General features: G+C 34.8%; 1 protein-coding gene across 4 annotated transcripts in view; it reads left to right on the forward strand.

Annotated features, from left to right (window-relative positions):
• Positions 1-24,922, forward strand: part of Sns (sticks and stones) — a 277,648-nt gene that overhangs the window by 194,667 nt on the left and 58,059 nt on the right. For all 4 annotated transcript variants that reach the window (XM_072888591.1, XM_072888593.1, XM_072888592.1 and 1 more), the window contains exons 2-3: positions 7,090-7,233; positions 9,418-9,591. In XM_072888591.1, coding sequence (XP_072744692.1) covers positions 7,090-7,233; positions 9,418-9,591 — 318 coding nt within the window. The remainder of the gene's footprint in view (positions 1-7,089; positions 7,234-9,417; positions 9,592-24,922) is intronic.

The following is a 24,922-nucleotide window of genomic DNA, read 5'->3' on the forward strand; positions in this document are numbered from 1 at the left end:
GGATAAAGGTGAATTTACGCTCGAGCACGAAAAAAAAAAAGAAAGAATCACGCCGGATCGAAATTATTTAAAGCGATTTCGCTCGATCGAGCGAGTTTTTGCGTGGACTTCCCGTTCTCGAAATGCGCGCTACTTTTTATGCATTGCTCTCTGATTTTCCTGTGATCTCTTGATTCTCATCTGCCTTGGTGATGAAATATTTTTTGTATATTTCAATGTCATTTTGTATATTTTCGATCCAATAAATAAAACATATAATATTTTATAATTTTTAATATTTAAAATATACCTACGAATATATATTATACAATATCAATTCTATCGCGTTTTGCATGGATAAATTTATGCATATCTATGGGATGTTTCTCAGTTTTCTAATACACGATACGATGCTTTTTTTGAGTTAGATACGCTATTGGGGTTTTAGATTTTTTTTTTTAACTTATGCGCCTTAATTATCAGTCTTACAAATGTTGATAATGTTTTCAATTTATATTATTTATCTAAAATTTCATTAGGATTATTTTATTTCTCCATCTTATTGTTAGTTATCTTAGAGATTATTTTGGTAATTTTTTCTTTGTGGATAGATATTGAATATAAGAATAAAAAACTATAAATCAAATTCTCGTCAGAATTAATAATAAAATCAATAATACGTGTATAATGTAATGTAATAATTATTATAGTAGTACAATTTATATATAATGCTAATTTAAACACTCAAACTTAAAAATGATTGCTTTCAATTTATCGTTCACTAGCTGCCTGAAGTCTAGCCATAAAGCAGACAAATGCGAATAACACAATAACATGCATCATGTCTCGTATTGCTATTTTAGAGAAAAATGCATGGAGAGAAAATAATGCAGGCTATTGATAGCCGATAATTGACAGGCATGCGATACAATTAATCATCGTCACGCTTGTATAGAAATTTTTGACATTTTCAAAATTACATAATGAAATCGAAAAAATATCTCGATTTCTTCCATCACGAGTGGTCAGCTGTTTGCTGAGCCGTTACCGATACGATTCATCTTTTTTGGCTTAAACGACAAACCGTCGAAAGCGTAAATTTGCCTTAAGACTGAGACTTGGATGCAAACACAAAAGCTGGGAAGAAACGGCGCGGATTGAATTAGATGTCGTCGCAATGCTGTGGAAATTGCATTTTCGAGCGTGAGGGAGAGACGGAGGATCATCTTTTCTCCTGAGAATAGGAGAGTAAGAAGTGGAAGGCGGGAAAAGAGGGAAGAAATGAAAAGAGATTCTGCATCCTTCTCTCATCTATTCATTATGCTACCTTTTCATTGTAAATAACAGAACCCGCTCTCGATCGGGACGTGGAAAAGCGAGAAATGCGGGAGTTGTTATGCCTGCGGATTTAACGACGTTAATATTTGACTGGCGGAAGATACGCGATAGCAACAACGCGGATGTTTCTGAAGCTAAACGACGATGCCGTGGGTGAATGCTTCCCTCTACTAGGCAAACACAATTATCGCGAATAAACCTATGTTGACACATTCAAGCGCTTGGAATGTCGTTTCTCTTTTTGTATCGCCGAAACTTTTTTCTCATTATCGTGTCAATCGTGTTTTTTATTCTGAAATTTTCGACAAATGATAAAAAGAAAAAAGAGATTGAAATGTATAAAATAGATTTAGATAATGAGATTTAATTAATAATATGTGATAAAGAGATAAAGAGATTTAAATATACAAAATATATGTGCGAAAGCATTCTAACATTTAATCAAATATTCAGCTATACCTTTTGATTTCTTTTCTTTTTTTCTCGGATCTACGGCTTAGCCGTAAGTTTGACTCGTAAATTAATGAATACTAAATTAATAAATGGAGACGAATAAGACGAACTGTAATCAGCCGATGAATAGAGAAATACGTCAGTCCTGCCTTTCCTCTAAAAATCAGGAAGGAAGGAGAAGCGAGGTGATTTTATCGAAAATTCCGTGAGCCGGATCCACGCTTGAAATTCTAATGGCGGAACGCGGGAAGGAAGCGAGATCTACATAGAATTGCCCGTAATACGGTGGAAAAGTAAATATGTACGGTTCTCGCGCGCGGACGAAAAAGCCACCGGCAACCGTGTTTCAGGGCGGATAAAAAGCCGCTGCGCTCTCAATAATTGATCGGGCCGGCGATTAATCGCGGAATTTATGTGGACGTTGATGACGTTATGTGCCTCTCTCTACGTACCGGGGCGATACTTTCGCACGGTTGAAATAAGAATGAGAGACACGATTTAATCCGAGCCCGTGCTGAAATAAACAGAGAGAAAGACCGGAGAAGAAGAGTCTAAAGTTACGTATATATACACGGGATGTTCCGGATTCCGTCGCTGCGCTTCCTTCCGTTCGTGAATTCCTCCCAGCAATTTGGAGTCGATCTTACCTTCGTGCTTTCTTCAGTAAATTTTCTCGTCTCACACACATTTTATGTAGATATATATATATATTTTCATAATGTCGAATTAAATTTGAATTGTCAAAATAACATCCATTCCTGCATAACAGATAACATTTTATTATCAATATTTGCGCATGCTGGAAGTTTATAATTTCTGTGAATTGCAAAACTTTCAGTTGTTTATAAAACTCAGAATTCATCGACGGATCGACATTTTTATTCAACACAAATTTATTGCAAATGTGCGGAGAGAGTACGCAGGCAGCTGTGCGTGAAGCTGCGTTGCGCATTGCAGGTTGAGTGGGGAAAAAAAATGTTGCGAGGCCGATAACCGCATATTTCATACAATGGATTTGCGTGCTTTCTTTCTCTTTCTTTTTTTTTTTTTTTTTTTTTTTTTTTTTTTACAGTTGCGAAATGTTTATCTCTCTCTAGGCCGATTATGCGCGTTTCCCGCTCCGCGCCAATTAAAAACCCGCTGAGAGCTTCCGTGTTAAGATAAATTTTATTTAAGCAATCGGCTGACTCTTGTTGCGTATGTACACACCTAACCCGGCATTACGTTTACTCTATGCATCTCTGTAGAGGTATGTTTATTGTCCTGGTAATTATTTACCCGCCTTTAAGCCGGCTCTGTACATGCGGCGCAATATAAAATTGTTATGACGATGCGATATTTTAAATGATTTACGTTCTTTATCATAATAATTCGGGAAGATTTAATTTATTATTTATAGTTGATTTTTTTATGTCACAAAAGAGCTCAAGAATCAACAGATTAAGAGAACTCTCGGTAACAAAGAACTTTGCAGAATGAAAAGATAAATTGTACATACACCTTTACATTTCATTAAAAGAAAAAATAAATCTTGCTCGCTGCGTTTTTTTTTTAGAGAAAATTTCAAAAGATTAATTTTCTTATTCAATTTTGTTACATTACATTTCTCCTTATTAATAAGGTCATAGATTATTTTTAAAAAAATTAGCTAATAAACAAAAAAATATTTAAAAAATTGTTTTTACCTTTTCTTTAATCAAAAGTATGTTTTTAGTATCAAACGATCAAGAGTCACAGAGCTTTTAACTTCGATTCAATTTTTCAAACATTTATTCATACATGGAGATAAAGCTGATTTTTCTTTACTCATCTCATCCCTTTGTCTGAATGAAATTTTTATTCGGATAATGCCAGGAAGCCCGTACGATATGAACTCAATTATAAACTTTTATTTTCGTATTTCTCGTTACCCGTCTGTTTTCGAACTCTCGACCACGGACGGTCAGCCGGCATCGCGTCGTTTTAATCCGTTCTCCACAATCGCGGCCAATCATCGAATCCCTCCGGACGAATTCGAATGTCGACCGTCGGTCGGTTGGTCTGTGCTACAAAATTAAACGACGCCCGTCGAATCTCGTTTAGATCCCTCTTCGTGACCGACCGACTCACCTATATTTTATTGACGTTCGAATGGTGGTAATGCGTAAATTCGTGGACGGACTAGACGGCCGCTCGAAACACAATTTACACAATTCACTCCCAACGATCATTGTGGATGAATCATTCCAAATGCCTGTGCTCGCGTTGCGTGAGCATGGATTTTCGTTTAGGCGCATCATCGCAAATCCACTATCAAATGCGACGCATTTCGGAGATATTAATGGCCTTTTGAAAAATATAACGCGAGAGACACATAGGGATTTATTCGCATTCGGGAGCTCCCATTGATTATATAACACAGGGTTTTGTAATAGCATAACTAAATCGCTCGTTTCAACGAGGATTGTTAAAGCAATTTTATCAATTTTATAGCAAGCACAAAAATCATATATTATGCGAAAAATAAACTTTTACGGAATTTTAATAAATTATATATGAGAAACAAAATTTGTCTCTATAAAAGTTTTCCATTAGTATTTTTATATCACAATATTTTTTTTTTTTTTTTTATTTTAAGAGAATAGAATTTATATATAATTCAAATTGTTGCTCAATTTTTCAAGATACAACAATACATATTAAAATATATATATATTGTCAAATGAAAATCTATGCAATCAATATTGCATTTCACTTAGCATGCATTTTGCAATAAAACTTGTTCAAGGGAAGTTAATATTTCTGCACTCAAATGCAACTAGCAACAATAATTCATGATCTGAACTAACATAGATTCACGACATATCTATGTATTGATGTGATGATGAATGATAGACACATGTCCCTTTCAGACAAAACACGAGTACAATAAAGAGAGAGATAGAGAGAGAGAGAGAGAGAGAGAGAGAGAGAAAGGGAAGGAGAGAGAAGGAGAGAAAGGGAAGGAAAGAGAAAGAGAGAAAGGGAAGGAGAGAGAAAGAGAGAAAGAAAAAGAGAGAGTTGAGGTATTGAAAAGCATTGTTGATTCAATTTGGCTAAAAAACGAGAGCTACGCTGTTTCCGATATAAACGATTCAATTGTAAATCACTTCGCATAGCCTATACCAAGGCTTTTCATTTATGCTGCAATATGTGTGTGTGTGTGTGTGTGTGTGTGTGTGTGTGTGTGACGATTTTTCGTGATAAGCCGCCATATGGGAAAATGATTCGTCAAGAGAAAGACACACAAAGAGAAAGAGAGAGAAAGAGAGAGAGAGACTTTTGCATATTAAAAAATTATTTATAAATTTTTTAAAGATATATTGTAACATTATTTATACAAAATTGAGGAGTGATTAATTTAAATTGCCGGTCGACAAAAGAGGGATCTCGTCGTATGTATTTGTTCCTAACATTATTACAGTTAAAGTTTCTACTTCGTGATAAATTCCGCCAGAATGCCGCGAATAAGGGATGATAAAAAATATATAGTAAATGCGTTCCGTGAAAATTAAAAATTAAGGAATATGTTATTAAAAAAAGTTTTCAAATTAACAATCATACCTAATATTCTGTATTACATATTATTTTCTCAGATTCATGTATTATTAAAATTACAACGAATTATTTAAATATTATTGTACGGTTGATCAGAAATTGATATAAAAAAATTTGGTAATTTTTTTCTGCTATTCCTTCTTGACTTCTGAACTTATCGACCATCGCTTCTTTCTTTATAATAGACCTTTCTCCATTGAAATTGACGATTGAAAAGGCAGCCGAATTTATCTACTTATTAATAAATATAATAGAGAATAGATAATTAAGATTCCGACTACGAATACAAAATTTTCTGATCGCGAATAAAAAGAGTAATTAGAAATTTTTACTTGGCGAATATCGAAAACGCGAATAATGAACTGCGAATAAAGACCTTTGCCAGTATTTATCGAAAGGAGATAGATGGTCGCAAAATGTGCGTAACCGATCCCGTGCGTGCGGTATCGCGTTGCGGCATGGACGCGGAATACCGCGCGTTACAGGGATTATCGATCATATCGCGGCCAAACCATCCGATTACGTCGATTCTTCCAGCCGGCGGTATCGGTAAGCTTAGCGGCTTGCGTGACCGCTAACATTATCGGCATAATTGTTCTCTCTCTCTCTCTCTCTCTCTCTCTCTCTCTCTCCCTCTACGTTCTTGGCGAAGCCAAATCGATTCGACGTCAGCATTAAAGCAACATCGCTCGCTAGGATGCTCAGGAAGATCGGGGATCGCAATTAGAACTTCACTCGCCTGTTAAAAATGAGAAATTACACGAACCTGGCGATTACTTCGGTTTACCGGCAACTGGACCAGGGTAATAGATACTAGAGTGTAGAACTGTTTCTTTATTCGCGTAATAATTAGCGGTATCGAATAAAAAGTGGCAGGGTAGTACACGATTAAAGTTAATTAAGCAAGACGATGAGACGCAACGGCAAGCAAATTACGACCGAATGACGGAATCGGAAGTGAACGTGCCGTCACGCGATAAATGCTGGATAACCAAGCGGCTATTAGTATGCCACGTAGTTTATCGATCTCCAAGTTATGAATTTCTAACTGAGAGCTCTCGCTTCTACGTTCATTTTGCCATTAATTGGCCGTTTAATTTTTTTTTCATTTGAAAATGAACGATGAATCTTAGAATTCAAGGTGCGTCTTCACAATTATATCTTTTTATTCCATTTAATAATAATAATTCAGATTCAACGATTAACTATTAGTATTTTATTTTTATTATTTTATTTATTATTTTTATTTTTATTTTTACTTTTTTTTTTTTTTAATTTCAGAAACTAAAAGCGCTAAATTAGTAGTCTCCATTTTAAATATGAGAGCCTTCCATTTTTGTTTTTATATATTTTTAAATATACAATACGTAGAGAAATATAATCTTTTGTTTTTGCTTTCGCTATTGCAAATCCCTCTGTAAAATATATAATAAATTTGCATGTACCTTTTAGCGTTAATGAAACTTTTAACTATTCGTCTGAATGCGAAATCGATTATCGACGTGCAATATAGGGCAGATATAGCAGGTAACCCGTAAATTTCACGCAGACAATTTCTGCGATGTAATAAAATGTAATTTTATAGTCTACGGCACATCTCATCCCCTATTTTACCTCGCTTCGCCCCTTTATCGAAGCAGTGAAACGCTCGCAAAACGGTAGCACACACGGAAACACACTCGAGTTTATCGTCCCTCCGGGACGCGCTTTCGAACCGAAATCATCTTTATCTTTCTGTTACAGGCGACGGCGGACAATATTTCCGGATTAGGCCGAGCAACAGCTCCGTACTAGAAGGCGGTGAGGTGATAATTCCTTGCGAGGTGGGGAACCGAGTCGGTACCGTCCAATGGGTCAAAGACGGATTTGCCTATGTCATACAGCAGAGTGAGTTTCAATAAGTTTAAGTATAAATTAATTGTTTTCTTTTCTATAGCGCGTTGTTTCCCGGAACGGCCATCAAATTAACAAGCAGATAAATCCTTAATAAAAATACCGACACGTATCGTTAAGAGTAATTTTGAAATTGTGAGATACTGAGAGAATGAAAACTAAACAAACAACATTGTTACTAAAAATTTTATCTTCTTTTTTGTTAATTCATTATTTTTTAACTGGCTCTTGAGTTCAATTTCAATTTTAAACAATGAAAAATAAATTAAACAATTGTAATAAAAATATTTCAATTTTATTTAAAATTATTTAAGATAACGTAGTTTTCCAATGAAATTTTATGCTACAGCATAGGCGTGAATTTTGTGCTACCAGCATGTATAGAGTATAATTTTAATTTAAAGTTACATTTATTAAGGTGTTTTATGAAATGAAAATTATCTAACTCCATGCCATATCTACATCTGGGCTGTAACAATAAATCCACTTGAAAAGAAAATAGTAGAAAGCTTTGTGTTTGATATAAATGTGTACAACAAAGATTAAATACGCAATTGTTAGCGCGGGGACGCAAACCGTGTACGTTAAATTTGGTAAAGACAGGTTGTTTTGTACTTGCACAATTAACGCCTCGGGAAAGCCACTCTAAATCCACCAATTAAAACCACGCGCAACAAAAGCCGCTCATGTATTTCAATGGGGAAATTGTGTTTTCGTATTACCAAGGATTGGTTTACACAGGAATTTTCGGAAATACGTTAACGTGCTAATAAAGAACTGCCCGTGCTACTCTGTTGTTTTCTACTTGATTCATGAAATTACATTGCCGTTACAATGCTACAATAACATGCAGCGCATAGATGAGACCTACATTGTTACAGTTTAGTTCATATTGAATTTTAAACTTCGAATTTTGATCTTTGAGCTGAAATCTTTTGTGTGTGTGTGTGTGTGTGTGTGTGTGTGTGTGTGTGTGTGTGTGTGTGTGTTTGTGTTGGAACGTTTATATTTTCTTTTCTAAAAAGGAAATTGTAGCATCGAATACAGGGTTTATTCAAGTCTTCTAAAAAAGTTCCCTGAAAATTCTCTGATTTTTCAAATATTTTTATTTATAATTCTAGGCAAAAAGAATATTTTGAAGACTTTTTGACACAACTTTCTTTCTAAAATATATTTTTTTATTGCATGCATTTTCTAATATTTTTTATTCATATGAAGCAAAAACACAGAGCCTCTTAAGTTTCAAGTGCTAAATTTATACTGAAAAAACTGAATAACCTTTACGTAACTTTTTATAAGATAAGCATTTTTAATTTATATGAAATTTTCACTTTATCATTAAAAATTATAAAGAATACGTATTGCATATTTAATATTTTGTTAAGACTTATTGAATAAGCAAAAATAGATATATATTTTAAACACATACATAATTTATTTGGCTTGCCGACTGCTTGCAATTTCCTGAAAATTTCAAGTTTTTCATGTTTTTCCAGACACCAACTATATACTGCCCTACTATAAGTTTAAAATACACTTTTCTCCGGTTTAAAAAATTTCAATTTTAAGAAACACGCAAGTTAATCGTTTTACTAAAATTTTCTATTTAGAGTGTAATATTTTACATTAAACAATTTAAAAATTTTCGATTTATAAATGACCAAAAATTTGACAAATGCAAGTGCAAGTATGTTAACAGCTTTTGAGATTAAATAATTTTTACGTGCGTCAGAAAAAGTTTGTCATTAATAAACTAAGTTGTCGAGAAAAATTGTGAAAGTTTCACTTATAAATATATATCGAGCATATACATACATAGAACAACTTTTACGATCTTAGTTAGGAGCACAGCACCAGCGGCGTGGATTTATTATTTAAAAATATAAAAATAGAGATCTACAGGAGTGAACGGACTATCGACGCCAAGCGGTTAATTATCCGGTGGTCTCGTCGACTTCCGGCTATCGTAACCACATCGTTTTGCCGAGATTGCTCGCATTAGCAAAATTAGAATTGAGATATTAGCTAGCTGCATGTCCGCTCCTAATTCACGATTCGCTTTTTAGCCTTAGAACAAAAACTGACCAACCAAATCGATTTCGTCCAATAATCATCGCGTTACCACTGAACGACATGTAAGCAGGCGAACCGTATAATGATTTCGATTATATATTACAGACGGCGAAATCGTGGGTCATCCTAGACTGAAGCTGATCGGCGATCAGACCAGCGGTATTTTCAACCTGAGGATCACCGATGCGTCTCTGACGGACGATGGCGAGTACGAGTGTCAAGTTGGACGCTACCTGCGAATCAAACCGATTCGCGCCAGCGCTCACCTGATCGTCACCTGTGAGTAGAAACTTGATGATGCATGAATTAAAAATTTAACTCGGTTCCGTCCAAGTTTATCGAGCATTCTTAATATAACTAATCGATTGTTATATTATACACGGATACAAACAAGCGCAATGATTTAAAATATAAATTCCTAAGTGTCTATTCTTTTCTGTTTTTACTCTGAAAAGTGGCTTGACAAGCTTAGTTTAACCGTCGCTGACGAGAATTTAAATAGGAAATTACACTGTAAAAATAATTGGCAGACAAGTGTCTAAAGTCTTTCTTACACAATGTAAAACAAAATAACTCTGATGATAAAGATGGAGTGTTTGCAATTATAGACACTCAGGTTTGAAAAGATAGAAATGTGTTTGAATTCTTTACGGAATCTTTTTTTAGAATTGTATCCGAATTGCTTTGATATACTTTATTGCGAAAATGTTGAAAAATATAACGTGTGCATGTTGACTTTATTTAGTTGAAAGATCCGAGCGGAATTTGAAAGATAAACGAAGTGGACCGTAAAATGAACGCTCCTGTACGTTAATTAAAATTTTCTCATTCGGCATAATGATAATGTTTCTTTGACAATCTCCGAGCAAACTTCCTAGCGCAGCGACGGGACACGCACAAAAATACTCGCCCCTGCTTAGGAATAATCGCGACCGACGACGATAGCTTCACCGACGGGCTACGCCCGTTAGTTAAAATGCAAAGCTTGCCGTAACACGAATTACAAACTCGCGATCTCGAAACCGCGCTTAAAGTTAATTTACGCGGTCGTGCGAGCGCGTTACGTTTGTGTGTCGCCGCGAAAGAGCGACTTTCGGGGTTTTCGCGGGAGCAGGTTTATACGCCCTCCAGCGCCGACGACGACGACGACGACGACGACGACGACGACGACGACGACGACGACGACGACGGCGACGTTTGTTGGTCCGGGCGTGTTTCCGTGCCATCGACGATCTCTGTCTCTCTCTCTCTCTCTCTCTCTCTCTCTCTCTCTCTTTTTCCCTCTCTTTCTCACCCATCCGTAAATTATGCAAAAGTTATTAAGCGCGACAATATGCATTCGCCAGCCAGATTGTCGCGCAAACTAGTTCGCGAAGCGGAACGAAAGCTAGTTTTCGCCCGCGCGCGCGTGCGCAAGCGTACGAGCGACCTTTCTGGGATGACGTGTTCTTTAGAGGCTTTGACGATGCTTTAATAATCGAGAGAATTTGTGGGATTGCGAAACCTCTCGTCGAGACTATTCATTCGACCTTTGTGAACAACACGCCTCCGATTTATTATGACCGAAACGTTAACGGCGCAAATACGTTGCAAAACTAATTTCGAGGCTGTTTCCGGCAGGTCTCGATAACAGACCTGTCCGAGGACAGATTTTTCTCTCACGTGCAAAATTATAAGAGAAAATTCTGATTTTGATGAAGCTTTACACACATTTACGTGTAGAAGTAAATTGATGAATATATAATATAATATGAATATAATAGAGATGAATATTTTAAGAATTTACTTGTAAATAAATAAATATAGAAATTTTCCATAATTGTTGTCCGAAAATTATTCTAAGAAGTGAAACCATCCTTCATATGCGGCTTTTTGCTTTTCGATACATGCTGAAAATTATTCCAAAATACAAAAGTTTTTTTTTTCATGGTAAATATATCTCTTTTTAATACGTTAATAAAATTTTTGAAAAAAAAATTAAAATTGACAAATTTTATTAACCTGATTAAAGAGATATTTTTATCATGAAAAACTTTTACATGAAACATTTTTTGATATCTGGATTAATTTTCAAGATATATAAAAAAAGCTAAAAGCCGCTATACTTACATACAATATATATAATTTCAAATAATTTTAAAATCATTTTTTTGGACGACAACTGAAAATTTTAAATTCATCTATTTACTTCCCTTCTTCCTAACATGTGTGTAAAGTTTCCAACTTAAAAACTTAGAATTTTCAGATTCACGAGATTTCCTTGTTAGAGAACTTTCGGATTCTTTTTTTCACGGTGAAATTTCTCTCAGTCTACCTGTTTATTTTGAAGAAATGTGTGTGCAATTCGCTGCTGCAACTTTGCCGTACATTGTAATATTTATCGTGTGTATATCTTTTATCGTGATTAATTATAAAAAGTAATGGACGCGAATCTTTAGAATCGTTATATATAAATCATAACTAATTTTAATCCGCTGAATCTTCTCTTCTCTCTCATCAGATGTACGTATAAATTATGGATTATGGAATTACCATAACGAGAAACTCGCCGAGTCAATATGACTTATCTACTTAATGCCTCAGTGATTTGGTGAGCAAGCTGGAGCTTCCCGAGACGTAACCTACTTTCCGCGACAGATATTGTATTAAAACACAAAAAAAAAAAAAAGAAAAAAAATAGTACATTTTATTAACCTTAAACTATATTATTCTTTTCCTCTATGTAAGCGTTTCTCAAAGAATTTTGCGATTTTTTTATAACATTCGTATATAAAATTCGAAAATATTTATATATTAAATTATAAAAATATATCAGTAGCAAAATTCAAAAATACATATTTATTTTATAACATGTATATGAAAATAACTGTGAACGATTCTTAGTCAGTTAAACAATACTTAAAAATCGCTACATTTTAATAAATCCCCAACTTTGAATATTTTTACTCGAGCTTACAGAGGCCACAGTATACAAAGTAAGGGGGTGGTTAGAATGATATTAGCCGCGATATGCAAACTATCCGTCTCGGGAAAAGGGCAAGTTGAAGGGGGAAGCGTACAAGCTTTTGCACCTGCGCCACGCTTTTAATAAAACCGGCACATTACTAAATCGTCATATCCGTCAAATCAATCTTCCTCGTTGCACACGCTCGTGTTCATTACCGTCGCGTTCACGTACCGGTGACGTTGAAAATACACGAGGGCGGCAGCAGACGTACCATATCGACGATAATCCACTGCGGGTCAAATGGATCATCGCGCGAAAATCTCGAACGATCGTTAACGGGTGACATCGGAGCCCGGTAAATCTCATGCCCGAACGCGCCTATTTTGTAAACGCACGCGCGCGTGTTTGTGTGCGAGCATATATTTTACGCGCACGTTTGTAAAATACATCGCACAAACACAGGCGCAATCTCAGCGCCGTTAATTACGCGCGTAACGGTATTTTCCCGATCCCGTACCGGTAAACGGATATAATTGTATTTCGCTTTACTCTATCGATACCCGACCCGTGTCGTCGTCATATTTCCTCTGCCTTAATAATTCAAATCGATTTCCCGCTCGTTTCCCGTCGACCGTTTTGCCACTATTATCGCTAAATAGCCGAGTTATCCTGTCGCGGACAGACTTACAGGAATTCGGGCGTAACAAGTTTAGTGAAAATAATGTTGTCGGGGGAAAAAGGTCTTTAACCTTCCATCGTTTACGCGAATGAGACGCATTTATCCGATAAAGTGGCGATCGATTGCGGCTGATGCATCTAACTGATTGATTTCACTTTAGGCAAAACTTGAATAAATTGTATTAATCAATTGAAAATTTTTTTAAATTAGTTGTATAGGTATTTAGAAAATTGAGAAAATAATGATTAATTTGACGAATTATTCATCAGAGAGAAAGATTTATTGACAAAGGATATAATGATAAATTCGCTATACACTTCTTCCATGAGAAATATTTGTAGATTATATAAAAGAGAATTAATTTTAATTTTAAAAATTAAAATTAATCACCCGAGATTTAATCTCAAGATACCTTTAACCATCTAAAGCCATTTTATTAATTGTTACGAAATCGTAACATGTTTTTCTACTTTGAAACAGCAATGTACATACAAACAACGAGGTAACAAATGTATATCTCATAACCATTTGAAGCTCGCACTTCTCGACAACGATGCACGTGGAAGTATTCCCATGTATGTGATTATTCTCACGAAAGAGGCCATTGAGATACGCGTAATGTAGGTGCGGGTGCAGTATTGTGTGTTTGTTCTTAAATAAAATGCCACTAAAAATACGCGTCCGGGTATTTTCCAAGAGGAGCGAATTCCCTCGTTTCGATTATGTGACTTTTTATAGCGACGTTTTCTTGATAATGAACACTTCTCGATATCTTTAATTATTGGAAAGTATCACCTGCTAATAACAACGGTGTATAAATTGATATAACTTCATGCACTGTGAAAAATCGAAACGAAATTGCTATCTATTGTTGCTATTTATTGTTATTAAAAACAAGTAAATTTTTTATTTCTTTAACGGTTTTTTGTCTTTTAAATTACTCAAAAATATAGATCAATCTATTTGTTTGATTTAAAATAAATCAGATGTTTTTGACGTAAAGCAAAATTGGAAAAAATATAAATAATAATATAATAAAAATATAAATATTATTCTACAAACAATATTTGATACGAGTATAAATTTCTCAAGATAAAATTTACACTTTCGCGATTTTTCCAGAAGAAATTAAACTACAAATGTATAGGATAAATAGAAGTAAATCGTTCACGTTTCACGATAAAATGAGGGAGACATCGTTTTCATCCATCTTCGGTTTCGAATTTTTCCGATGATGTAAAAAAGACCACGTTCCATTCCTTGACTTGTCTTCGGAAAAAAAAAAAAAAAAAAAAAAAAAACGCTCACGTATCTCTTTAGGCATCGGACAAATTCGCAGTGTGATGCTCAAAGAATGAAGAGTGGGGAGGGGGAAAACTGGGAAAGAAAGGTAGGGTGAATAAAAATGTCAGAGCACGAGGGGACATTTCTTACGATCCAACGAGCAAATGAGGGAATTTGTGGTAAAATAGGGTGAACGAGAGTAGTATATATATATGAATATGTCCTGGAATAGGATGCCGTTGCTTTATTAAAAATAGCGAACCACAGAGACTCCCGATGAAATGTTTAATCTTCCAGTCGACATTAAAAAGAGCACTGTGTGGCAACGGTTAGCTTCCTCCTTCTTTCTTGCGGTATCATTTAATATGGCGAGAAGTTTTCTGCGACTTTACGTGAACTTTTCGATGTATTTTTGGTGAAATAATTTCGCCGCCTTTCTCTCCATTGCCTTCGCCCGCATTTTTGCGCCCGCACTTATTTTAAATAAAGATCCTAGAAAATTGCCATTTTATTTTCTCCTGCTTTTTTCAATCTCTTCCTCTGTCTGACTTTATTACGTTTGCATTTCTTTTGCATTTCTATAATTTTACGAGTATTTTTTTTTTCTTCTAATTTAGTTGAATGTCGATAACATTCTCAGCTATATCTTAACTCCGTTTGTATAAAGTTTTATTCTTTTAATTACTTTTAACTTTTCCAATTATTTCCATTGTTTACTTTGTATTTCGATTGCATTATTCTTACAGGAGGTTCTAAAAAGTCTCTTTATATTTAAAAATATTTATCTATCAAGTTCCAACATTTATATTAAACGAGGTGGAATATCCTTTAACTAACAAAATATATCTCCGATTATATATGCGCAGATTTGAGATTATATACGCAATCGATTCTGTGTGTGAGCGATTCATTACATATTGACTGACATTTCTACAACACAATTTACGTATCGATTAGTTAATTCTCTCTTTCTCGCTGCTGGGTAACAATTGTATAAACGTCATTCACAATGTACGCTACGATCGCTCGCAACAATACTCCATTATAAACATTCGGTAATTTCGGATCCAAGTCGCGATTTACCAGCAAATCTATCTTATGAAATAAAATTTAGACTAGCTATTTAATAAATAATTTATAAATTTTCATCCTAATAACATGGATTTTCCCTCAAATGTTCATTAAAATTATTCTCGTTGCAAGCAGTATACTTGCGATATAAATATCAGAGATAGCGATATATTTTTGATAAAAAAATTTTTCGAGATTCAAAAACATGGCAGCATTCTGTGTTTTCAATTACAAAAATATTGCCATTATTTATATTATGGAATGTGATTTATATAGCTGATTTATATCTACTTATCTATATTGTACAATATTACTTCGAGAAGCTTACGAATAATGACGCATTTTCTTCTTCTCGATTTTCTTTCGTGTTCCTTTCATGGGAAGGCAGACATCGTGCGTCATGATCAGGGCGACAAGAGAGATAGAAGGAAATCGAATCTCGTGAATTATTCGTCGGCGGAAAGACGACGTAAAGTTGCGTCCGCTTGTCGCTTTTTCTGCAGTGCGCGATTTTGCGCACTGGACACCATCCTAACGTTCTTCCTTCTTTTTCTTTTCATTCGAAACACGTGTAAGCTGCGGAATATTCTGGACCATTCCTTGTACCGTTCATGACCCCGATCTTTAGCCGGATATGCGTTTTCTATGTATATGTGCATGCGAACGTAACACGCGGTGCATGTGTGCGACTAATGCCTATTTCTACCAACATGGTTTAATATTAATCGCTGGTTAACTTGCAGGATCATAACATGAAAGTTTAAATTTCTATTATACTATATATAATAATTATGTGTGGTTAGAAATTTTGATGTTGTCATCCTGCAAATTAATCAACGATTAAATTTAATCCACTTTGGTGAAAACGGGCCTAAGACTTGGCAGATTTGTTAATCGTGTTTGAAAAATCAAGTTTTAAAGAATTATATGCGCTTTGCGAAAAAATCATTGCGTAATTTTCAAGATTTGCAAATTATTTCTTTTTAATTAACGTATGAATATGATTATAATTTCAGAAAATGGGAATTGGAAAAATTTTTCATAAATCTTTATAAAATCCAACTCTTGATGATATGACATAAAGAGCATGTATAGTAGCGTGAAAATTATCAAGTCTGCAGAGATGTAACAGCTCTCTATAATTTGACATTTTCTTAGCATCATTATATCTAAATATGCCTTGAGAACTATAAATATATAGGTACAAAAAAAAAAAAAAGAAAGAAAAAAGAAAAAATATCGCTTAGAATCGCCGTTTCTATGTTCGTGTTTTTGCTGACTGAAAAAAAACAGAGTGTAAAAAAAAATTCATGTACCTTCAAGGATTACATCGCACACGTTGCATCTTCTCTTGAAACGACCGTTGCTGCTTATCATTGCAGGTTACGTGCTATTTTCCTATGCCAAACTCGCTCGTTTTCGACATATCGCACATTCTGTGCGATCGATAACCGCGTCAAGTTCCTATCCGCTATCTATATATTTGCAAAAAGCTGGAGGCATCAATCGAAATCGCCTAAATACGCTTGCACGTTTATAAAATGGCACTCTCCGTTCCCCTTTTTTTTTCATTCTTGCACCACCTTAATCCCTCTCGCTCTCTCTTTCCTCCTTTTTTTTTTTTTTTTTTTTTTTTTTTTTTGCACTATCTTATTCTGCACGTCCTTCTCGAACGTGCAGTTAAACGACTGATGCTGTTCGGGCGTTCAGTTTTCCAGCAGCGGCGGTAAAACGGTGTCGCGCGTCTCTACGAGTGGCATTTATTTCTCTTTGCGCGCGCGCCTGCGGCAGTTCTACAAAGGAAAAGCTCTGCTCGTTGTTCTTTCTCTCTCTATCCCCTTAACACAGGACCATCCGCTTCTCTCCATTACCCTCTTCTTTATCCCCGCTGTATATACATTATTCCCATCGCCCGGTCGCCTCGCCCTCTCGTCGTCCTTTTCCATCTCGCACCCGCTACGGGCGGCTTAACGGTAAAAATGAGACTTATAAGACGCCCCGGCAAAGAAAAATACTTTTCTACCGGACCGAGATGCCGCAAATAAATCCCCGGTCACAAATGCGAAGATAAAAATGACACCTAGATGAAATGTAGCTATAAAATATAAGCAGCGAGCTATGTAAGATAGATCTGCCTATGAAATATATAGGAATTCGGTCTACAGTGTATCGATGTCAGTTTATGCCATTTATATTATTATTATTGTACATCATTTTTATTGACGGTGCTGTTATTAATAAATTTGTATATGAACGCAGTAGAGAAGAAAGGAGAAGTAAAAGCAAATTTGTATAAAATAGTTACAAAATAAAAGTACAATTAGGAAATAACGAATCAGCACGAGCATTTGAATACATTAAAATGTATTGTATTAAAATACAATTGTTTATTTTATATTGTAGTCATGTAATTTTTAACATGGCATACTATTGGGGAAAGATAGTAATATATCAAGAATCTTCGTGAAAATATTTATTTTACTTGTTACATAATTATGAATTTATTTGCTCTCCTCCAGAGAACAAAGAATAATATAATTTACTTTATTTTCTTTCTTGAGAGAGATATTCTTTATCGAGCTTTCCTCGTGAATTCTATAGATTCTTCGATTACATCCAATCACGAGGAATTCGACAGTACTTTCAGGCTTTGCACGTGTATCGGCAACTAATGCCGTGTGAATGTCGCGTTTGTGACAAGTACGAACGTTAGCTAAACTCAGCGAGCGCTGTTATAGGAAGAGGAAAGGGAGTTCCATTTGTCGGTAATTAACTTTGCAAAACGTCGGCGTTACGCGCGAAGGGTGCAGCCGTTAATGCCAATGACGCCTGACAGGAGACGCGGCTTGGCGTTAACGCGATTGTGTGTACACACACGTGCGTGTGTCGTAACGTACGCACGTAAATGCAATTCCGCGGCGTTATCACCGCCGGCGGATATAATTGAAGCGGCGCGAAAGAGATAATTTGACAAACGTGCGGCGAGACGTTGAACGAACGAGGACGATAAAATTAAGCGCGATATAGGTAGCAAACGCATCGATGTAGCGAGTCGCGTATATAAAAGAAGGCTAATGTCCCACGACGCGACGCGGCACGAATAATTTAACGATAAAATAGCCATTTGTCATAAGACCGATACGAGTCTATGAAAAAAAAAAAAAAAAAAATTGAACGATCGTACGAGTTGTGACTCAAAATTGTAACTAGATATGTGTTTCAATATGTGTCTTTTCTATTTGATCCGTGTTAACAAGCGTATTGATCTTGTTATTTGTATGAACAAATATTTGCCTTCATTTGAAATCGATTTTTTCTTAGCAAGAATCGAATGAGTGCGGTTTTACACGTTGTGTTACATTTCTGAAATTATATTTAAATTATCTATTTTATTACAGATACACTGTCCGAATTTTCAGAAGAGTATCTGAATTTTCAGAAAAATGACTCTGATGATTATGACAGAAATTACTTTCAGACACTCAGACCTGAAAATTTAGATAAAAATGTGTCTAAAGTCTTAAGAAATTTCTACAGTGTTTAAATTTCAATGTTGAGGAAACCACATTAAAAATAACTACAAACAAAATGTTTAAAACTGTCTTACAAATATACTGTTCGAATTTTCAGAAAAGTGTATGAATTTTCTAAACTTTCCGAAAAATGACTCTGATAATTAAGATTAATTGCTTGAAATTATCTTCACTCATCAGATTATCAGATATGAAAGACAAAAACATGTCGGAATTTTTAGGCAATGTCTTACAGTCAAATTTGTTATCAAGATTTGCGATCAAAATTTTTTAAAAAAGAAAAAAAAAATTTGTTATCAATAAAAATCGACGATTAAAAAAGATTTGTGTCTACACAATCTCATATGTACTATGTCGATAATTATCATAGTTATAAATATTGTATACTATTTTTCTTCGTTTACGATTTTCGCGGCGTTCCGATCTCATTTCTTATGATGAAAATATATTGGCGATGTGGATTTGCAAATTTAAATGGGTTTCAAGAAACAACACGGTAGGTAACTATGTATAACGATATCCCGAGCGCGATGGGGAGCGCTCGTCTTAATGCAAAAATTATTATCGGCGCGATATTACCTAACGCTAATGATGCAGCCCGCTTTTCTGTACCGCAAAGAAAAGATAACTCGCGTTGCCAGCGAATAGGAAATTAGCAGTGGTGTAGCTATTCAGGGATCCGATGTTTCCATAGACTCAGGTACTTACAGTAACTTTTCAAAAAATGGTGTAATGTTTTTGTTATTTATATATATATATATATATATATATATATATATATATATATATATTCTTTTATTATAATTCTCCAATACTCACGCTTAAAACTAGAAATTCTTCTGGTTATTTGAAAAAATTTCGCCATTTATGTTTGAACATAAATTACTAGGATAAGATAAACTAAATAAAAATGGAATTTTAAATATTAATAAAAATAAAAAAAGAAGAGTATCTTTTTCTTTCTTTCTCTCTCTATTTTTTTTTTTTTTTTTTTTTTTTATGTTGCAAAGTTTTGTTCAAAGGATTCGAAACTCCTGGCTACGTCGCTGGTGAGGAGAATACCCTGCGGCACAACCGACCCGTGAGTTTCCCGTAGCATCAATGAACCGCGACAGCGGCGGTACAGCTGGCGTGTAACGCGGTTGCGTTTACATTCCGTTTATATCAGCTTGAATTTTCACGAAGTAACGGAAATCGCACGCGGTGGGCATCGTCGCTATAGATAATTGAAAAACGTCGGGTATAATTGAAATTCGAAGGATAATTTATTGCTGCGTAGAAGGCAAGCAAGTGCATTAAACGGACGACATAAATAAAGAGAAATGGATGCAAAATTACTGAAATATTAGAAAAACGAACATTTCTAAATCCAAGATATTCTTCGATTAATTTTGATAATAATCAGTTTTCTCTTGCAATAAAGTATTCACCTTACTTGAAAATTAGAGAATAGCTTCTAATTTAAATATTTCATGCGAAGCATAATGATTTTATTAAACTTTTAATTAATCGAAATTTTGTATAAGTAATCGTAAATTTAAATTAAATTGTAAATGTGTCGTATTGATAACGTGATAAGAAATATGATATAATCAATATGTTTAAATAATTATAAACAAATAAAAACATCCGCATTAAACAATCTTATTATTCAACTGTTATGTGATTATCGCTAAAAAAATTATACTTTATATATTTTTATTTAAAATATTTTTTAAATACCGAAGATTTTTAAAATACAAGCAATTAATTGCAGAATACGTTTCTTCGAACAGAAATTTATCAAATACAACTTGTTGCCACAGCCGACAATTCAATTGTAACCCGAGAGAGGCACAAGTTCGAGAGCGTAAACCTGATGCGCGTTAGACAGATTCGATATAAAGCGCCGTAATTAATTCCGAAGTTCTCCAGATTTAATGTGTCTAGAGCGCGACGGGACGTATCGGTTGATCTACCAAAGCGGGTACGACGGCAGTTACGAAAACGATCTCTCTCGGATGTAATGAAACCGGCGATAGGGTCCCAGGGCGAAATCTCTCCGGTGGCGTCTGGCAACGCCTCCTGCATGCGATCACCGATCACGTTAGCCGATGTTGCATCAGGAAACGAGGAGGCGTTGTATTAACGCCTTGTCATAGACAAGCTTTAATACAGGATGCCCCAAGAAACGTGTTATTATCTTTCATTGTTTCTTAACAGCCTCCAATTAGCCTCCAAAATCGAAATCGAAATCAAAATTTTAATAACAGAATTATTAATGATAAAAATTAGATTAAAATTATCAATGATAAAAATTTAATAATAATTATTCATACTTTTAATTCCATTTTGGATTTTAAGTTTAATCGATGCTTAAATATCAAAGTAATATAGGAAATTTGAAAAGGAAATAAAAAGCATATTGCTTATTGTTATGGATTTTTTCTCGAAAAAAAAACATCTATACAGTCGTATAGATACGCGTTTTCTCGTAACAAAAGAACCCGCCATGTCAAAAAATGCTTTGATATTCACCGAACCGTACTTTCATTCAATGTTATCAACCTCGTTTGAAACAATCACCATCATTCTGTTTCGACTATTCAATTCTATGTACGATTACTAAATTAAAACGTTAATTCCCACAATCAATAAATATTGGTTTCAACGGGAAGGATTAATTTATTTTTAAGTCAAAATTTTCTGTTAATAATCGATATTAAACGTATGAGAGAAATACTTTTTTTCCGTATTTTCTTAATATAAATATAAATATCGATTAGACAGTTTATGTATCGAGATTGAAATTAATTGGGATTTTCAGAAAGAAAGTTTTGATTGCAAGCTAGCCAGTGAACAAGCAGTCGCATTCGTATTTGCATTTATATTTTCATTGCTGAATCTTAATATCTCATTGCTTTTTAAATTCTGGAGTTTAATATGATCAATGTGATGATCTCTCTCCTTTCCTTATCGAGCTTTATGCCTCTTTGCTTTTTTATAAAGGAATAAATATGAGCACGGTACGCCTGTTGACTGCTGTGATTACGAGAATGCCAATTTCAAATGGCGAGAAAAAGATTTTCTGTTGAAAAAGGCGAGCGCGCGTGCTTTATCAAAGTGTACCTTCGATAGTACAAAGCCAGCTGCACTTAGATAATTAAGTCTCTGATTAATTTTCCTCGGTGAACAAAGGTCGAATGTGCATTAGGTATACATCCGTAAAATAAAATTGTGATTGATACATATATATATATTTATCTTTCTCTATAAAGTTTTTCACACACACTCTCAGTTCTTTCGAGCACAGTTTCTTTCAACTAACGGCTAAATAATTTTTCCTTCCACGAAAATGTCGGGAGAGATCATTATTTATCGCACTTCTCCAATTTTTAAGATTATATACCTTCTGCCGCGCTGCGAATTAAAGTTTTACTAAAGTTTCTTAGAAATGAACTGAAGAATATGATTTTGATCATCTATTTTCCGCTTCTAAAGTCGCTTTAATACTTTAAAGTTTCTTATTTTTCAATCGTTAATTACTTGAAAACAGGCTTCTCGACGTTTCCATGTAGAAAAAAATTGATCGAACTTGAAGAAATGCTAATGAAAAGAGATCTCCAGCGATTCTAGAATTCTCAAAGTAAACACAAAGTAAAGCTCAAAGCCAGGAGAACTAAAAAGAACTTCCATTTCCCTCATTTTTCTCATATTAACATAACTTTCTTCTTTAAACGAAAATTTTATACAACAAACTGACTTTTTGCAATGTTATATCCGATTTTAAAATCATATGAGCGATGTTATACGGATATCTAAATAAATATAGTATATTTGCACAAATTTATTACAAGTTGAAAAAAAATTACACGCGAACAGCTCGTCAATATTGAATATATGATATTTAATTTTTGCAAAAGATATTTGTTTTATAAGAGAAGATTCTCCGTAAAACTGAAATAGAACGACGATGCGGCATTTCATACATGAAACAGTTTATAATTCTGGCAATAAAATAATAAATAAAATAACCGTGTCGTTTCTCGTCGGTGGTTTCAACCCTCCCGGAGGGTTTCCTATGTAAATTCAAACCTTAATCTGGTGCTACCGGTAGAATCAAAATGCTTACAAACGTAACACGGGGGAGCCGGGTCTAATTGAAAGAACCTGGCAGCGCGAAGCGGAGATTTAAGCGGAGTATGTGGCGGCCATATAAGCGGGCAGACAACACACGTAGGGAACGGCAATAAGTGAAGCCAGTGGAAATTACGGTCCGACAGCGGAGATAGGTGCAGCAAAAAGCAGGGGACCGGGGTGGAAAACCGCGCGATATTCGCCGATGTCTGTACGAACCTTTCCACCTTCTTCCATTCGCGCTCTCGATGTGTGTTCCTTTTGTTGCCTTCCTCTCTCGTTCACCCACCTCACATAAAACGCGCAACCCCTTCACGAGAGTAAAATTCCGTAAAAACTCGCTCGTATCGTCAGAAAACTCTTGGACACCAGCGGGAAACAGGACAATGCGAGACACGCGCGAACGAATGCTAAAGTGCAGAATTCAAACTAGCTTCTCACAGGAAGCTGCCAGCTGTTCTGTCATGTCAAGCTTCAAGTACACCGTCGCAGTTTCCCGCAAATCCTAAGAAATTATGAATTATTGAAATAATTATGTTGTTTGATTTATTTTTTCCAAATTATCGAGACAATTGAAAAAAAAAAAAAAAAAAAAAAAATAAATAAAACTATTCTCCAGAAATTTTGCACCTCTTTTCCTCTCCTTTATATATTCCAAAGAATTTGAAAATCTTTCTTGGCAAGATTTTAATGAGGCAAAGAATACCAACTTTTTAAATTTTTTAACATTAATCCTTCGTTCTCCAATTAACACTATTAAAGTACATTTTTATATCCTATTACATTTTTTTAAAGATTTGTAATTTTTACTCTCGGCAAAATTAAGAAAATCTCATTCTTTTTTTCTCCATGTTTGAATTTTAACTCAGCATAGGATTTTTCAACATTTACTTTAACTTTATTTATCTTAATTTAAGATCTAATGCAAGTTGTACTAATTAACCTCGAATTGTATATTAACATGGGATTTGCTAATAGCAATCAACTTAATCCAGTCAATGTCGGCGTAATCGGCCCTTAAAGGTTAATGTCGCACACACATCTCCGTATAACCCGCATCAACTCCGAAGAGTTTGTTCTTACCGGTTAATAGCTCGTTCTCCGTAATTGAGGAATTCACCATTACAGGTAGCCTATCTCTATCGCGGCCACTTCAAGTCGATGGAGAGATCTCGACCTTTCAATCCTCGACTGTGCAATTTTCAATTAAACGAAAGTGTCGATTACGAGACATCGATCTAGTTATCTCATCTATTGTGATGATTAATCATCCGACATGTAACATTATGTTAAATAGAATAATATGAAATAAATATTTCCGAGTAATCGAAAAATAAATTTCTTCGAAAACTGCATTTTAGAAGAAAGAATTTTCAAAGTAACGGATATAAAAATAATAATTTTAGAATTACTTTAGAAAAATCAGCAATGCCGTACGCCACATGAATTATGTAATACTTATATCAGTGCTCGTCATTGTTTCGTTGAAAGCGGTAAAAAAAAAAAAAAAAAAACGGTAATGTCACGATTGAATTTCGTCGGAGTTCGGTCCGACTTTCTTCGATCCGAACGTGAAGAATAAATTCGCGTGCAACACATGACGACGGATAACCGCGATCGTCGGCCTGCGATACTGTTTTTCCTCTCCACCCACAAACATAGTCGTGTGATCGTTCACATGGAAGAAGAGGAATAACAGCTAAATGAAACAATAGTCCAATATTCCCATCCCTGTTTATCTCGCGTATAATGCAATTTATTATAATTTCGTCAAGATAAGCGTAATGGATATTTTCCATAGAATGCACGATTGCAATTATATTTTCCATTCTGAATTATTAATTTTTTTATCATGGACGAGAAGATTGAAGGTCAATAAAATTTCAGATAATTATACAATGTCACCATTTGGAGAATTTTTGTTTATTTACAACAAAAAAAAAAGAAAAAAAACAGGTTTTTTTTGGGAAACGAGCTTTT

This window comes from Anoplolepis gracilipes, chromosome 3 (genome assembly GCF_047496725.1).
Source record: "Anoplolepis gracilipes chromosome 3, ASM4749672v1, whole genome shotgun sequence".
Lineage (NCBI taxonomy): Eukaryota > Metazoa > Arthropoda > Insecta > Hymenoptera > Formicidae > Anoplolepis > Anoplolepis gracilipes.